The sequence below is a fragment of the Lonchura striata genome, chromosome 20 (genome assembly GCF_050655825.1).
Source record: "Lonchura striata isolate lonStrDom1 chromosome 20, ASM5065582v1, whole genome shotgun sequence".
NCBI classification, from domain to species: domain Eukaryota; kingdom Metazoa; phylum Chordata; class Aves; order Passeriformes; family Estrildidae; genus Lonchura; species Lonchura striata.
The window spans coordinates 8,355,357-8,373,282 of record NC_140722.1 but is presented as its reverse complement, the minus strand read 5'-3'; the positions used below and the strand labels follow the sequence as shown (position 1 = coordinate 8,373,282).

Below are 17,926 nucleotides of genomic sequence, written 5' to 3'. Positions count from 1 at the left end.
AGATGTCGGTGCGGACCGCCCCTTTCCCGGCCGGCTTCGCGGAGCGAACACCCCCGGGAGCGGAGACCCCCGCCAGAGCCCGTCCGGCAGGAGAGCTGTGCCGATCCGGGGCTGCGCTGGGCCCGGCCCCGGCGGCGCGGAGCGCGGCCGCCCGGCGCGGTGCTGCCCGGCCGCCGCGGTCGCCATGGCGATCGGCCCCGCAGCCAACCGCGCGCCGCTTCCGGTGGCGTCAGCGCCGACACGTGGATCCAAGATGGCGGCGGCGATGGTGAGTGCGGCGGGGCCCGGCCCGGCCCCGCTCCCGCCCGCTGTGCCCGGCCCGGCCCGGCGGGGCCTGCGCCCAGCGCGGTTCGGGGGCTGCGGTCGGGCCCGCACCGCGCTGGGGGGGATGCGGGCCCGGCCCCTGGGCGCAGGAGGCTGCTCGGTCCCGGCCGGGGCCTTGCAGCTGCCCCGCGTCTCCCGGAGGTGCCGCCTGTGGAGCGCAGAGCTCGGGCCGCTGCTCGGTGCCCAAGGGAGCCCAGCGGGTTCCTGTCCCGCCTGCCCCGCGCTCCCTCGGCTGCAAAATTGGCTCCTTTATGCGGTTCACGGCGGTGTCTGGGCAGGAGGGGCCGGGCGGGGGCTCGGAGCGTGTGGGATGCAGGGAGCACCGGCAGGTCCTTCTGCCTTCCCTCCCGAGGTGTCAGCGTGGGCCCGGGGCTGGTAAAAGCGCGGAGGCTGTTGCTGTATGTGGTTTTCACAAATGTTTGGTGGTGGTTGTCAGGTCCGGGTTTGAGCCGCTGCTTCAGTTTCCCGCGTCCCAGCATCTCTGTTATTCTTTGATTCATTGAATCCTCAGAGAACTGAAGGTGTTCCGGGTGAGCATCAGTGCTACCTCACAGAGGAGAAAACGAGCTGCTGAGATATTTGTTATCTGCTTTGAAGTCTTGTAGGAGTCAAACGGATTTCCTCCTTGCTTTCACAGGAGGATATTTTTGTGGCAGTGCATTGCAGGAATAGTGATGTGGATAAAGGATGTGTACTGATGCAAAGGTCGCTGCTGGCTGGGCTGTGAGGTGACTCATGGAGAGATTGGGAGAGCCAAGGTCTTCCTTTAATTTGCTTTAAGCATCTTCACACCCTGCTGGCTTTCCCCCAGGCAGGAGGGAGGGAGTGCTCAGCTGGCTCTGAGAGCTGGGGATGGTTCTACTGGGAATTTCCTCGTGGCTCTCAGTTATGTGAAGGGCAGAGAAGGCTGCCAGCAGCTCTCCTGGTGTCAAAGGAGCTCTGAAGTCAATGTGAATGCAGCACTTGCCTCCTTCTGAAGGGCTCTTGGTGTCTCCTCCAGGACAGGGATGTAATAAAGATGAGCTTATCCAAATAGTTGTCAGGATCATCCCAGGAGCCAGCCCCTGGAAGAGGGGATGAGTGTCAGGGTGCCATTATTTCTGTCCTGCTAATGTGCCTGAGGGCAGAATTAAAGTTACATGTGTGAGAGAGCGTGTTGGTTTTTTTGCTCCCACAGAGTAGTGGGTTGTAGCTTTCCTCCCTTTCTGTCACCACCATAAAAAAAGTTTCAGTAAATTGAATGGGATAGCTGTGTGAATCCATTTGGACAAATGGCTCTGCACAGGTAGTTTTCCCTGTTTTTCTTCAAAGCTGTCTTTGAAAGTTAAACAGCTCTTGATTATGGTTCTTTGATGCCCCCCCTGCCTTTCTTTGCCAAAAAGTGATGGGACAATGAATGATATCCATCACTGTCACTGTCTCTTTGAACAAATCCTGTGTTCAGTTCTTCAGTTCCTGTGTGGATTGGGAAACTCTTAAGACCTAAACCAATCGTGGTATAGCACCAGCTCTGTTCAGATGCTTGAAATTGCTGCTGCTTGAGGGTTTTGTCAAGTTGTTGGCAGTAGCCTGGGCAGGGATGTCCTGGGTGCACATGGCCAGGCCATGGAGCCTCTGAAGCACGCTGGAACTGTTTCAGAGTGCCCCAGGGAACAGCTGCTGCTTCCCCTTTCCCTTAAATAAATGTCAGACTCTGGCAGTGGTAGCTGGAGGGGCCACGAGTCCTAGGGAGGGACAATTGTGGTAATAACTGGATGTTTTAGGGCTTCTTCATGCTGAGGTTTAGAGAACAAGTCCTCTGTTCTGGCAGCGTGGTTTGTGAACCTTCTGCAAATTCACAGAAAGTGGCAACATTGTTATAAATCTTTCTAAATGGGATAAATCTGGGATTGTCTGCAAGCCCCAAGACTGACTCCAGAAGGGCTTTCTTGGAGAGGGTTTTTGTGTGAACTTTTGATCTGAGGAACAGGAATGGGTGATTGTGCTCCTGTAGTTACTTCTATTATTTAGATCATATTCTCCTAAGAAAGGGTGTCTCTACATGTCTGCATGTAGGAAAATATTAAGGCTTGGACAATCTGAACTATTTTTGCCTACTTGCAGCTGGGTTTTTCTCAGTCTGGGATTGTGCATATTTGTTGTGCTACTTCTGGCACCATTACAAGATTTCCTAGCACTTCAGATACAAGACTGTCATTTGTGAGGTTTTTTTTTTGCATGTTTTTGAAATGTAAATGGAAAAGGCTGTGAAGCTGTGTGTCCTGTTTGCTGGGCCTTGCCAGGGCTCTGTGGCTGCACTGAAACAGAGCTCCCTTCTGGAAATTCTGACCTGGCACAGGAGAGAACCCAGCTTGCAGCCATCCCCCGTGTGAGGCAATCACCTGGCCAGGCCCATGAGCTCCACAGATGTTTTGGGGGGTGTCCGTGTTGCCATTTCTAAGCTGCTGCCTTTGTTTGGAGAAAATGAGGCACATTTGTCAGTACAAGAGCAAAGGTCCTCATGAGTAATGCCCCTGGCTTCAGCTTCCCTGTGCTCTGCCAGCTCAGGAGCCTGCACTGGGCATTTCCTTCATATTTAACTTCCAAAGCTTCCCACACCTGTTGCATAGCAGCTTCCCCCTTTCTTGCTACCAACTGTTCTTTCCTGGCAAGGCTTTACAGAGTCGCCCTCTTGTCTTTCCTGTTGCCTGGTGCTGCCTGAGTCATCGTCATCTGTATGCAAAGACAGCCTGATTTCTGCCAAAATTGTCATCAAAAATGTCATCTTCTTCATGCTCATGTGTCTCCTGGGTGTCTGCCAAAGTTTTGTCCCGGTTTTTTCACCTCCCAGCCTGCTGGGGCACAGGTGGCAGTGGTGTGGTTTTGATTTTTGAGTGACATTGTGTAGGCCTGTCACTTCAGTGACAAATGAGATAAGGGCTGCAGGTTGCTGGAGTGCAGTGTGGGACAAGAGTGCAGATTCCTTCCACTGCTTCCCCTGTGCAGGAGACCTTTTCCTATTCTGTGGAGAGCCACTGAACGCTCCCTTTAAAGACTGGAAAGGCAGAATTTAGTGGAGTACAGAAAATAAGCCCCATGTTGCCTCAAGGCAGATCAGTATTGAAGGTCAGGCAGTTTTAACAAGAGTGTTTCCAAGCTGGGGCTTTATGCCTGCTCCAAGTGTATTTGGCTATGCTTAGAATAGATCTGAAAATCCCCTTTGTAAGAAAAAAAGATCACAGAATCACAGCATGGTGTGGGTTGGCAGGGTCCTTAAAACTCATCTCGTTCCATGGACAGGGAAACCTTCCACTATCCCAGGTTGCTACAAACTCCATCCAACCTGCTCTTGAACAATTCCAGGGATGAGGTAGCCACAGCTTCTCTGAGCAGTCTGTGCCAATGCCTCACCACCATCACAAGGAAGAATTTCTTCCTAATATACGATTGAACCCTACTCTGTCACTTTAAAGCTGTTCCCCCTTGTTCTGTACTCCATGGTCTTGTAAATAGTCTCTCTCCGTTTTTCTTGTAGGTTCCTTTTAGGTACTAGAAGGCCACATATGTCTGATGATTCAGTATTCATATTTTCTGTAGGTGCTAGCATTTGCATCTTAATTACATTTTAGACTTTCAACCCCCTGATACTTCGGCTTTTTTTTTTTGCTTTTTTTTTTTTTTTTTTTTTTTTTTTTTTTTTTTATCCTGTTCAATTCCATTAATTCTGCGTGCTCTGGTTGGCTCTCACAGGTGTCTGGGTCAAACATACTTTCCTTGCCTCAGAATGAGACAGGAGGAAGGTGATGAAGAAGAGGTGTGGGGACAGTAAACACAGATTTTATTTTTTTTTTTCCTCTCCAGCCTGATGAAAGATGTCCATGGTAGAGCTGCTCTTTGTCACACTTGGCCTGTGGTGTGTTCCCTCTGGTATTGTCAAACTAACTGCTGGTGCTGAGGACACACAGGAAGAGTGGGGATTTGGTTTCCTACATCTGCAGCATTAGCTCAAGAGTTGTCCCAAACCCAACCAGGTTTTGTGTGGTTTTCCAGTGGTGCCATACACACAGGGAATTCAAGAGAAAGGACTGAAACTAGTAGTGCTGTGAGATTATACCAGAGCTGATGTCCTAATCCAGGCAAGCTGCTGGTGGCTAATACTCTTTAAAGATTGATTTTCATTTCACGGCCTTCCTGCCCATGCTCAGCTGGGTTACCTGAGGTAATGGGAGGGGCTGAGGAGGCAGCAAGGTGTGTTAAATAAAGGGTTTGCTGTGGCTGTGTTAGGGTCTGGGTTTTCCTGGAGTCCTGATAGAGTTAATTGAACCTTCCAGCCTGACTTGTCACCTTGCTCCCTAAAAAACGGCTGAAAAAGTTTTTGCCATGTTCCTGAGCTGTGCTGTGGCCTGGAGGGGCAAGGAAAGCAGAGTGGTAATGGAGCAGAGGGGTGAGGAGCAGGAGGGAGGGGTGATGTGCCTGTCCCTTTGGGTGCAGTCACTGGTGGCACACCTGACTCCACAGCAATTACTTTTCTGCAGGTAGTGGCCTGTGAGCATCTATCTGTAATCAGCTCCAGGGTAACTGCTGCTGTGCAGAGCTGACACACACCCAGTGCCAGGGCTACCTACAGCCCTCTTCTCTACTAGTCCATGGAGTTTTCTAACACAGGAAGCTTAGTGGGGGTGAGCAGAAAAGTAAAGTGATGGCCTGCTTGATGCCCCATGGTGCAGATAAAAGTGGCATTTTTCTTGTGGTTGAGCAAAGCCAAAGTTTTCCTAATTGCAGATGAAGAGGCAGAGACATGCTGAGTGGAAAGTGACTTGATGAGGGTCTCAAAACAAAGCTAAGAACAGCTTTTGTGAATTTAATTTCTGTTTAATCACCTGACTGTGCAGCCTTTCTAATGTCTGGGATGAACATTTCCAGTGTTATTGCAGATCTCTAATGTTGTTCCAGTGTTTCTGTTGTGTTTTACTGTTCCTTCTCCTTCTTGCAGGAAAGGCTGAGATACATGCTGGGCCTGCTGTTGTTGCTGCACAGCACAGACTCGTTCTATGTACCTGGGGTGGCTCCCATCAACTTCCACCGCAATGATCCCGTAGAAATAAAGGTAGGATAAACTCAGTGCTGTTAGTCTGTTTGGTTTGGGGTATTTTTATCTTTTGGGGGTTTTGTTTTTTATACCATAGCAGCTAAGATGGGCTAGAAAGTTAAATTTGGGGATCCTGTTGCTCAAATTTTGTGTTCAGATATGTCCTCTGCTTCACAGCACTTGGGTCTCAACATGATTTGTGTTCTTGCCCCTGATCTCTTCTACCAAATCCCTTCAGTAGTTGCACCAAAGTCCTCAAGTTGTTGCTCTGTTTGGGAAAAGGGTTCCTTTCTCACTGTGGCTTTGAAGTGAATTTAATTTCTCCAGCTTTATACTGACTCTAAAAGTGCTTATGCAGAGTGTGCCTTTAGGTGGAAGGTGAATGGTGGAATAAGGTCTGAATCAAACTTTCTCAATACCCAGTTTGCTCATGTTGTGCCTTCAGGGAAATCCATGAGAAGCTCTTCCCAGGTGGAGGTGTTTGTCCTTGAGCCTTGCAGATCTTTCAGCCCAGCCTTGCTGAGAGCTGTTCCTGTGCAGCATTGCTAGTACTCGATGACAGGGCTGCTGCACCTAGCCACGAGGAAGCCAGGCTTTGCTTTCAGACATCAGTGATTTATAGCTAATTTCATTTATTTTTCTAAAGCTGTGGCTTCTGTCTCAGCAAATCCAACACCCTTGGGACTGCTGAGGTTGGCTGCTCTCACATGAAGCCCCGGCACAGTTTTCTCTTTGGCCACAGACTGCCAGACATAGGCTATTTTTAAGCAAATGAGACTTGCCTGTGGCTACAGTAAGCTTCCCAGCAGAAGAGGGTTTTGGAATAGCTGTTCTCAGAGGGATTTCAGGAGCTAAATGCTTCCTCAAGTGCTTAGGCAAGTCAGTGTGTTTGCCAGCACTCTTCCAATAAACAAACTTGGCTGTGTTACAAAACACTTCTGTTTTTCAGAGGAACTGTGGTCTTGGCTGTTGTGGTATGTCTCTGCCCTTCCCTTGTACCCTGTGATTTGTGGAAACTCTCCAGGAATGTTTGTGATTGGTCACCTTGTTTTCCCAGACTGATGGCTCTCTGGCTTTCCTCGCACAGATTAAAATTGCTGAACTCTTCATAGCACTGGAGGCCAGACCTCTAGGTCCAGTGGGATATGAATTTTTGAGGAAATCTTGTATGAAATGTGACTCTTGAATCTCTTTTGAACTCTTTGTTGTTTCTTAGGACTCCACTGAGATACAAATTTGTGAAACCACCATGTTTTGTTCTTTGAGTGTTTCTCTGTGAATGAATTGCTACTGGAAAGTCTCTCAGGAACATCTGTTACTATTTTTAATAGTAGTAGTAGAAGTAGTATCTTCTGGAAGTGAGCTTTATGGAAGGTGTCTTGAAGAAAGCATCAGCTTCTGGATGATGCTGAGAGGACAGGAAAGTATCTGGAGTTTTTTCCTGGGGATAATCCTTTCATTCTTCTTGCAGGCTGTGAAGCTGACAAGCTCCCGGACCCAGCTGCCCTATGAGTACTACTCACTGCCCTTCTGCCAGCCCAGCGAGATCACATACAAGGCTGAGAACCTCGGTGTGTACCTGTCAGAGAGCGTGGGGGGGTGTTTAAAGGGGTAAAAGCAATTGCAAGTGTCACTTCTGCTGAGCTGAGAGAAGCTGCTTCTTCTGATTCACTGCGTGCTGGCTGTCTGCAAATGGCAGTGCCCATGTGTTGGACAGAGGAAGTGCCTGTCCTGAAGGAGAGCATGTAACCTGCTTCATAAGCAGGGCTTGATACTTCCAACAAAGTAGCTATTCTGACTTGCAATCTTATCCTTGTGGCTGGGCTAGCAGAGGACTTGCTGTGCAAGTCTCTGCAGCTGCACAATGCCTGGCAGCAGGATCAGCAGCAGGAAGCCTGGCAGTCTCCAGCCCTGCTCATGTTTTCCTGTTTTCCAGGTGAGGTTCTTCGAGGGGACCGAATTGTAAATACACCTTTCCAGGTTTCCATGAATGTGGAGAAGAAATGTGAAGTTCTGTGCAACTTTCCCAACAAGCCAGTCATCCTGAATGTGGAGAAGAGCAAGCTCATCGCCGAGCGCATCAGGGAGGATTACTACGTCCACCTGTGAGTCACTCGAGTATGGGTTTGTGTCAGGGGAGTTTGGTGCTGTGGACAAAATTGATCTGAAATCTGTGTTTTCAGCATTGCTGATAACCTCCCTGTGGCAACGCGGCTGGAGTTTTATTCCAATCGTGAGGAAGAGGAGAAGAAGAAGGAGAAGGATGTGCAGTTCGAGCATGGATATAGGCTTGGGTTTATGGATGGTAACAAGGTAGAGAACTGAGATGCTGTGTGAGGGTGCTTGGGGGGGATCTGGGTGTCTGTTAGAGGTCTGCCAGAGAGTATCAGAATTGGGAATACAACCGAAAGGTTTTATTAATAGTAGAAATATGAGAGAGGGGTCTCTTGTGGGCAGGAGAGGGTGGGTGGGAAGGTGGGAAAGCCAGGAGTCCTTGCTTTTATTCACTGTGTAACTTTGGACAGTGGTTTCCCCTCAGCAGAGCAAAGGCACCGTGCCCCCAAGACTGGCTGGTCTCTGGTGTTGGAGTCTTTAGTTTTCCCTCACCAAAGCTGTTTTCTGCAGTTGTTGCTTCTCAGCTTTGCCCCTTCCTCCCATAGGGTGCTGATGTTTTATTTTATGTCACTATTTCAGTTCTACCTGCACAACCACCTCTCCTTCATCCTTTACTACCACAGAGAGGATGTGGAAGAGAGCCAGGAGCACACCTACAGGGTGGTTCGCTTTGAGGTGATTCCCCAAAGCATTAAACTGGAAGGTAAGAGACCCTTGAGGAGGGGAGCAAGGGGAAGAATCGCCTGTATGGACAAAAGGCAGATGCCACTGATGTATCAGGGTGCCAGTTGTTGCCTCACAGGGCACAGAAATGAGTCTAAATTACAAGAATAATAAACCACTTTGTTATTAAGGAAGTACCAACAATATCCATGAACTGCAATCCATAGAAAATCAATTCCTGTAAAAAGATCTAAGTTTGAGGTTTTGGGGTTGGATTTTTTTGCACTGTGTCATCTGGTATGAGGCATGTCTGGCATTCTAGCTCTTGCTGTGGCACAGATCTCCCTGACTGGGACACTCTGTGCTGGTTCAGGGACACATAGGATATTTGGAACTGTTCTGGGGGATTGAAATTTAAAAATAATGCTTAGGGGAAAACACTCCTACCTCAGTGAGCCCAGTGGATAAGGGTGTCTAGAAGGGCAGTTGCTTATGGTGTGGAACACCCCATGCAGCTCCCCTCTGGCAGTGCAAGCACTGCTGTAGAGCTCTTGTTTCTCACCATATCATGTGGAATAGAGGATTTGTTCAAGGATTTGTCTAGATCCTTGGCTTCAGAACCTTTGGCTTTTATCCTTCCAGTTAAGGGGAGCCCTGTGCATAGCTTTCCTGAAAGCTTCTTAATGGTGCTCCACTGTTGGTCAGGAGAATAGTTTTGCAAACTGCAGAGCAGGTGAGCAAGGAGCAACTGCTTCCCCACCTGGAATTACTGCAACCAATGCCCTCAGAGTGATGCTCAGTGGGAGAGGTGGTGCCTGAGGGAAGGGCTCACTGTGTGCTCTGCTTTCCCTTACAGACTTGAAGGCTGATGAGAAGAGCATGTGCACCCTGCCTGAAGCCACGGGCTCTGCCCCTCAGGAAATAGATCCTACTAAAGAGAACCGGTTGCTCTTCACCTACTCTGTGCACTGGGAGGTGAGGCAGTACTGGGGAGCTGGCTGGCAGTGATGCTCCAAGTGTCTGCCACTGGAGTTGTGGAAGACATTGGGAATGTGCTGGTGTGAGAAGAACTCTCCTGTTCTTTCAGGAAAGTGACATTAAGTGGGCTTCCCGCTGGGACACGTACCTGACCATGAGTGACGTGCAGATCCACTGGTTTTCTATCATTAACTCGGTTGTGGTTGTGTTTTTCCTTTCAGGTGAGTGAATGTGTGGGGAGAGGAAGGCTTTACCATTATCTGCATGGAATTTTCTTTAAGGCTTAGCTGCAGGTAGCTTGAGGAGCATGTGGCCACATCTGAACCTGGTCAGAAGGAGCAGGAAACAAATTTAAAGCCTCCCAGTTCAATCAGTGTCCTGTGGGGTCAGGCAGTTACCAGCCTTTCTCATTCTGGGGTTATTGAGGGAGTAAAAAAACCCACAAGAAAGCCACAGTGCCCCATTTCTGCTGGAATACTGCCTTCCCTGCTCCTTGGGGTTTTGTTTCTGTCTTTGCTGATGACTCAAGACCTCCTCTCCCAGCCAGAACAGAATGTTGGTGGGAGCTGTGTAGTTGCACAGCGTGAAAGCAGCACAGCCATGTGGGAGCCTCTGAGCTGAACTCTGTGCTTGTTTTCAGGGATTCTCAGCATGATCATCATCCGGACTCTGCGGAAGGACATTGCCAACTACAACAAAGAAGATGACATTGTACGTGTTTGTTCCTTGGGCTGGGATTAGAGATGGGGAAGCAGAGGCCAGGAGGGATCTGATGTGCAGATTTGGCTGTATTGTCTCTTCCCTTGCTTCATGTTTTCCTTTGAGCCCTGGCCATGGTAATTGTGCTGTCACACACCTTCTGCCTGAACAATAACATACTAGTTAGGATGTCTTCAGGCCTAAGGAGTGACTGCAAATGTAAATGTTCAAGCTCTCTAAATGTGTGTCCTGGCACTGACAATTCAGGTGTCGACTGTTTTTTAGCCCAAGAGCAAAGAAGTTTCTTGGCTAGAGTGGTAAAATTCAGTAGAAAAACAGGATCCAGGAAAGTTAACCTCTTAGGGTGGCTGTGGTAGGACCTTAATTTCCACTGGTGTATCACATCTAAATAACCTCCTTTTTCTGTTGTTGCTATAGGAAGATACCATGGAGGAATCTGGTTGGAAACTTGTGCATGGAGATGTCTTCAGGCCTCCACAGTATCCTATGATCCTCAGCTCTCTCCTGGGTTCTGGAATTCAGCTCTTCTGTATGATCCTGATTGTCATCTGTAAGTGGCACATGTTGCATGGGGTGGCTGTAACATGAATGATGCTCGGGGATGTTTGACTTCACCCTGTGCTCACCTTAGCTGGAGTGAGGCCCATAGAGCTGCTTCCTGTTGCCATCAGCCTGGGCTGCAGAGCTGCTGGATGACATTGCCCAGCTAAAGGCAGCTTTGTGTGATTTTATTTCCTTTGCCAAGATGTGAGCCCTGGCTCATAGTGGGCTGGGAGACTTTTGTACAGGTGTGCCTTGCCTGCTGAGCTGCACCTGCTCCCATCCCTGGGGAGGCTGAGGCTGAAGCATGGTCTGTAGCTGAGATCAAAGCTGTGCCTTCCTCTCTGGCTGGTGCTGGAGGCTATGGATACGTTATGCTGTGGAGGAAATCAGGCCTGTGCAGGGATTGCAGGCAGCTATGGGCTGCAGATGGGACAGGCCCCTGTCCTTGAGCTGCTGCAGCACTTGTCCCTCAAAGCTGCTGTTCCTTGTCCTGTTTCCCTCTGCAGTTGTTGCTATGCTGGGGATGCTGTCACCTTCAAGCCGGGGCGCGCTGATGACAACTGCCTGCTTCCTCTTCATGTTCATGGGGTAGGTGCCTCCATGGCTTCCCCCAGTGCTGTCCTGCCTCTGCCCAGCAACATCAGCTCAGTGTTGCTGACTTGTCCTGTTTCTCTCCAGGGTTTTTGGTGGATTCTTTGCTGGCCGCTTATATCGGACTCTGAAAGGCCATCGATGGAAGAAGGGAGCATTTTGTGTGAGTCTTGGATGTTCTGTGCTGTTTATCCAAGTCTGCTGATGGCAAAAACGTGTGGCTAAGCTCCACATGTTTGTGCTAGCTGGACACAGTCTGGCTGTGCTGCATATTTACTGTGGGTTGAGTCCTTGTAGCTGTACAGAAAAGGCACCACCAGAGCACATACTAAAACAAAGATTGTCCAAGATCCTCCCCACAGCGCAGCTCTGTGTCCTTGTCCTATAACAAAAGGGACACTTCTCCACATGTGCCTTCTTTCAGGGATGGACTCATTCCATAGGAACATGTGGCTGATGAACCAGGTGCTTTCTCTTATGCTGTGGTTTCCTCTTGCAGACAGCGACACTGTACCCGGGTGTTGTCTTTGGCATCTGCTTTGTTCTCAACTGCTTCATCTGGGGGAAACACTCCTCTGGTGCGGTAGGTGCCACCCTCAGCCTGGGGCCTGCTGGGTGGGAGAGGTCACTGGGCGGACAGGGACTCACTTGGCTTCCCAGACCTTTCCAAGTGGGTGACTGGAGGGTTGACTGGGCCAATGACATCTGTCCCCAGTGCAAGAGAGCTGTCAGCCTCACTTCTGTGGCTCTTGCTGTGATTCCAGGTGCCTTTCCCTACCATGGTGGCCTTGCTCTGCATGTGGTTTGGGATCTCCTTGCCCTTGGTCTACCTGGGTTACTACTTTGGATTTCGCAAGCAGCCGTATGACAATCCTGTACGGACAAATCAGATTCCCAGGCAGATCCCGGAGCAGAGGTGGTATATGAACAAATTTGTGGGGTGAGTGATGAGTGTCTGGGAAATATGGTGAGTTAAGCCCCCTCCCTTTGGTCCTCTTGCGTTGCTGAGTGTCACCTGCTGCTCTCTGGACATGGAAAGATGGCAGATGGGGTTCCTTGAGACCACATTGATAATTTGGATGTGGTATGAGGGGAACTTGTAGCCGTGGTACGTGCTCAACAGTGGGAGCAGCTGTGCCATTGCCTGTGAAATGTAGTCATCTGGAAATGTAGAGCCTTTGCTTGGAGTTCAAGGAATTTTTAATGTCCAGACAGTTATATTGTGCTGCTTATGGTTTTTGTTTCTGCTCTGTAGGATCCTCATGGCTGGTATTCTGCCTTTCGGAGCCATGTTCATCGAACTGTTCTTCATTTTCAGTGTAAGCATTTAACCCACTTTCCTCCTCAATAGGATTCCTTTCATGCCAAAGCTTTTGAAAGGGAGGGAGCTTCCACTGGAGCAGTCTCCTATTCCTGTGTTCTCTGAAGGGGGTAGCTGGTTTCTTTCAGGCCATTCAGTAGTTTCCAGAGAGAGCTGTGGGACTCTCCTGGTGGTTTTGTAAAGACAAAATTTACTGTAACATTACATCAGGGAGGGGTCCTGGTCTTGAGACAGTCACTGTTCTGCTGCTACACCTTTTCACCTTGTATGGATGGGGAAGAATTTGCTGTTCCATTGCTTGGGAGATGCTGGGGAATGAACAAGCTATCTCAGAGGTGTCCTTGTGCACCTTTTTGCAACCTGAATCCTCTGAACTGACATTGTGAAATGCATTAGATCTGCGGTTTCATCTAGGTGAGGCTGAGGGGCTCCTCCTTTTCCCCTGGCTGGCTGCCAGAAGTTGGTCCCGTGTTCAGTGATAGATGACAGTAATATGGAAATAATTCCTTCTGTGTGTTTATTTCAGGCAATCTGGGAGAACCAGTTCTATTACCTTTTTGGCTTCCTCTTCCTGGTGTTTATAATTCTGGTGGTATCCTGCTCCCAGATCAGCATTGTCATGGTGTATTTCCAGCTCTGTGCTGAGGTGAGATTTCCGTGTTTGTAATTTGATTCGTGTGGCCCAGCTTCACAGGTGTGATTGTTCCCAATGTCTCTTCACTCTAAAGGGAATTAAAACTCCTTGGTTATCTGTTAGGCTGGGAACTGTGGTTCCATACCAGGAATTTTTCTGGGCACAGGGTGTTTTGTGCTGTTCCCAACCTGTTCCATTCCATCCACATACAAAACAAAATGCAGGACCGAAGGTGAGCCATGCCATTGTGCAGCAGGTGCTTTGAGCCTGAGTGTCAGCAATCACATCTCTTGGTTTGGAAACACTTCTGTGACAGAAAAAGATCCCCAGTCCCAAATTGTGGATTTCCTTTGAAGGAAGATGGGTGGTGTTCTCCCTGCCCTGGAATGGTCACAGCTTCCCTGAGGCAGTGCCTGGGGAGAAGAAAGTCAAGGGGATAATGAGTCTCTTTATCCTGTCAGGATTACCGCTGGTGGTGGAGGACCTTCCTGGTGTCTGGAGGATCTGCCTTCTATGTGCTGATCTATGCTGTCTTCTACTTTGTGAACAAGGTATTCCTCCTGGGTGAAAGTGCCACGTTCTTGGGGGTGACTGTGGGATTTGGGAAAGGAAATGGTGGGTCTGCTAAGTCCCAGTCTGCCTATGCCAGCCCAAGGCAGAACTCACAGCCCTTCCAGACAGGAGAGGAGGGTGTCAGTGCCCCGGGACTTGTGCAGAGCAGCATTCCCTGACCCCACCTCAAAGGGGCTCTCCCTTCAGCTGGACAAAAATGAAAGTTTTCCTCCCTTTGCCAGAGCTTCCCTTGCAGAGGTTGGTTTGTCATCTGTGTGTGTTATTTCGCTGACTTTTTTCATCCTCTTCTATTTCAGCTGGATATTGTTGAGTTCATTCCCTCCTTACTGTACTTTGGCTACACTGCCCTCATGGTCCTGTCCTTCTGGCTCCTGACGGGCACCATTGGCTTCTACGCAGCCTACATGTTCGTGCGGAAGATCTACGCCGCCGTGAAAATCGACTGAAGCTGGAATCCCCCAGCAGGAATCAGACACCTCTGAACACGTGTCCTCCCAGGAGGGACAGGGGCATCTTCTCCCAGCTCTTTTTAAGGAAACAAAAATCCAGTGGGAGAGTCACAAGAGAAATAATTAACTCCTCGATTTGGAATGTAACTTTGGCACAGTGTACATGGATTCTGGGCTACTTCTGCGGGGAAAAGGGGTCTGTAGATAACTTACATTTTAACTTTATTATCCTGTTCCATATTTGAGGGAGTTTTTTAGCAGAGAAATATCCCTCTGTATAAGTAAACCCCCTTTTTGCTAATCCATCCTTTTTTTTATGTTGATGATGAACGGATTTGAGACAGCAGTGGAAACACTTGTGAAATAATTTTCTTCCAGCCCCTGGGGTGCTCTAGGATTCAGGGAGACTCTTCAGACAAGTATCAGACTGGGTTTTTTTCTCCTGCCTTCGTGTCTGCACAGAAGAGGGAGCTTGACTATGGCAGAATAACCGGAGCCTAAAGGCTCACCCAGCGGGAGTCCGGCGCACTCCGGTCCCGGCTTCGGCTTGTTTACAATTTGCTGGAGGTGCCATCCAGAGCCTGGGAAGTGCAATTTCACCCTGAGAGAGCTTGAGCAACCTTCAGCATCACTTCTTCCTCCCTCCAGCCTCGGACAGCACAGGCCGCTGTGGAAGGGTGGGATTGCCTCTCCAGAAGGCAGGACGAAAGGTCCTGGTGGAAGTGACGGGGTTGTGCTGGAATACAGGACTGGAAGGATGCGTGAGGTAACTACAAGAGTTTGTTCTGTCAATAGCTCTGCTCTGGATGTGAGGAATCAGGGCAGGCTCCTTCCTGGGAATGCCACTGGGATCCTGAAGAGCCTGCAGGAGATGGCTGTGGTGCCGTGGTGTTAGTGCCAAGTGATGTGAGGCAGAGTTGGGCCCGAGCTGCCCAAGGGCAGTGCAGGCCATGCTGAGGGGGCTGGCACAGGCAGGAGGCCCCGTGAGCTGTCCCATGGCTGGGAGCGGGGCTCTCTCACTGGCCCTGTGCTTCAGCTGCCCTTGCTGCTCTCTGCTCCTCCTCTGAAATTCTCTACCTCCAGGGAACAGGAAAAGTGTACACCCCATAGCTGTATTTTGTTCTTCTCCACAAAAAACAGTCCAGGCTCTCCTGGATAGCTGACATGGGTTCTTCTTTTCCCATGGCTTGATGCCTGAATCGGCCCATGGGAAGCTCTTTTTAAAAGAGGTTAAAGTTGGGTTGTGGTTTGGTGTTTTTTTTTTTTGTTTTCTTTTTTTTTGTTTTTTTTGTTTTTTTTGTTGTTTTGGTTTTTTTTTGCTCACTTCAGTGATGTTTATCAGTAAAAAGGTTCCATGTTGCAGTGAAGGCTCCCTCCACCCCAGACTTGCTGGATTCAGCCAGGACTACAATGGAGAGGGTTTTTTTGTGAGATCTATGAAAATTTTTCTTCTTGGAGTAAGGTCTTCCAATGACCAGCTGCCACAGGTCACATCATTCCAACCCAAAACTGTCCAAAGCCCTCCTTGCTCCCAGGGAGGGCTTTGGGGCCTTTTTAAACCCCAATTGCCATAAGATTCCACCAGGTCCGTGCAAGGGCCTGTGTCCCTTTCTGTCAGCCCTGCCTGTCATGCCAGTCTAATCAGCCAAGGATCATGGATTGAAAAAAAGAGGGGATGTGTGAGCCAACTGTGATGTGGAATCCTGTGTCAGTTCTGATTTGAGGTCCCTCTCTGAGATTTTCATTGATTTTTTTTTTCTTTTTTTCTTTTGCCCCTGCCCCAGTGGAGAGGCTCAGACAGCATTGATTTCTCTCCCTTCCCTGAAGTGTTTTCTCTGTATTCTTTGTAATTTTTAATTAATGTATGTATTCTTTGTGTCCTATTGTAAATAAATCTGCCATTGTCCTGTCATCCTGCTCTCTTGGATTCTCCTAAGCCACTTCTGGAGAATTTTTTTTTGTAACACTTGGCCTGTTTGACATCTGTGTCTGTGATGTGCATCTTCAGCCAGAAGCAGAGCTTGGAATACTCTGGCTTTCTTTGTAATATTTTTCTCCTGGTAAGCTAAGTTTCTCCCAGTGTGGCATGCCTTGAATGCTGCCATATATAGTAATTATGCCACCAGCTGAGATATTTGGATCTGCTGCTGCTGTGCTGCTGGGTAAGATCACTTGAGCAACTCGTGTCTTGTGTGAGGCATTGTTTGATGTGTGGCACTGATGGATGAGTGGCAGAACTGTTGGATGGCAGTGCTGGGCAGGGCTTTAGAGCAGCAGAGGGGAGAGGACAGCTCGGCAGGGAGTTTGAGGAGTGCTGCTGTGGAAGCTGAGCCCTCAGCGTTGGCTTCCAGCTCCATTGGCTTCCCAGGGCTCGTGTGTTTCTGCAGGGGGGTCTGTGGCAGGAGATCAGTGAGCCTCTGCTGGAGTGCTGGCTGAGGGAGGCAAAGCAAATTCCCTTCTCCTGAGATGGTTTGCCTGGCAGAGCAATGGATGTGATTCCCTCAGGTTACAGAGACTAGTGTCAGGGGCTGCTGAGTGTCTGTGAGTGAGACCAGAGCTGGCAAATACTTGAATCAAAACTCAGAAATTATCAGAATAGTCCCTTCTCCCTTTAAAAAGGCAAAGGAAGCTTCAGCTCCAGCACCAGGACAATCCATGTTGAACTTATTTCTCATTTTTGGCAGATGAGTGTATTCATGTTCTTTCACAGTTCTCAGCACCAGGGGAAAGCTACTGAGGAAAGGTCACGTTTTAATGGTGGCTGAATTAGGAATGAAAACTAGAACTGAAAACTAGATCATTCTTAGACAAGCACCTAACACTGATCATGGCTGTCAGCTTTTAATCCGTGTTCTGAAGGAGAATCCCCAGAGGGCCCTGTGTGCTTTGCCCTGTTTCATCTTCAAATGCTGCTGGTGTCTGCAGCCAGTTGTAGCTTGAGGTTTGGTCCTGGTTCTCCTGCCTGTGGGGAGCAGAGCATGTTGGGTTTTTTTGGGAGGGGGAGTGGGCTGAACTTGTCTGAAATGCTGCCACATGGGCTGGAAATTTTAGTGAAACCAAGTGACCAGAACTTTCTGTCTAACAAACATTATTCTCCTTGACAGGGGATAATGGTGTCTGCTGTGGCTGCCTCCCCAGTGGGGTGCTGGGTTTTTTTCTTGTGGGTCTAATTCTTTGCTTGGCAGAAATTTAAAAACCTCTGTGGCTTCATGTAGAGAACTGTGTCTTTGACCTGCCTTATGATTCTATTCTGTCTTAATCCAATCAAAACCCAAACTCCCCTCCATGAAGACATCTGGGGTAGGTGATCCAAATGCTTTTAATAAACAACTTCATTATAAAAGATGCTTTCAATTTGAACTTCATTTTGCAAGAGCTAATTTTAGTGATGAACCATACATTTCCTAATGGCACTTAATTACAATTTAAAAACCTTGTTTACAGCCCCCAAAACACTCCTTTAAAAGAGGTTATTCACTCTATGTAAAAGTGCTAGAAAGTTTGTTTTTAGAAAACCAGTTGAGCTTTAACAATGAGAAGTTTCTGGCTTTGGCAGCTGTAGCTGCAGGGAGGGAGGTCAGGCACGGGGCCTGTCCAGAACCAGAGCAAGAAGGGACAGTGTGAACGGAGGGACACTGTGGCTTTCCCATCCCCTGCCATGGCTAATCCCAAACCTTTCACCTTCCCATGTTTACAGACTCCTGTGGGAGATGGCAGAGCTTGTGCTGGAAGAGGATTATTGGCCTGACTTGTGGCTGCCAAGGCCACTCGGTAGCTTTTCTTCCAGCAGCAGTTTTGGAGCTTGGCTGCTCCCAGGGGTTCCACAGGTTCTTCTTTGTCCTTGTAGCACCCTGGGTCTCAAGAGTACATCAGCAGACAGCTCCGTGTTCTTCAATATCCTCATTTATGGAAAACACTGGTTCAAATGTTACAAATTCTAAAAATTG

General features: G+C 48.9%; 1 protein-coding gene across 1 annotated transcript; it reads left to right on the top strand.

Annotated features, from left to right (window-relative positions):
• Positions 1–141: 141 nt before the first annotated feature.
• TM9SF4 (transmembrane 9 superfamily member 4) lies at positions 142–17,322 on the top strand. The gene is made up of 18 exons (XM_021527382.4): positions 142–268; positions 5,297–5,410; positions 6,864–6,963; positions 7,329–7,497; positions 7,576–7,705; positions 8,087–8,210; positions 9,027–9,145; positions 9,258–9,369; positions 9,789–9,859; positions 10,286–10,418; positions 10,918–10,999; positions 11,090–11,165; positions 11,502–11,585; positions 11,767–11,942; positions 12,258–12,321; positions 12,850–12,969; positions 13,419–13,508; positions 13,827–17,322. Exons 1-18 carry the CDS (start codon positions 185–187, stop codon positions 13,974–13,976), a joined length of 1,998 nt encoding a protein of 665 aa, XP_021383057.3. The 5' UTR covers positions 142–184; the 3' UTR covers positions 13,977–17,322.
• The last annotated feature ends 604 nt before the right edge of the window (positions 17,323–17,926 follow it).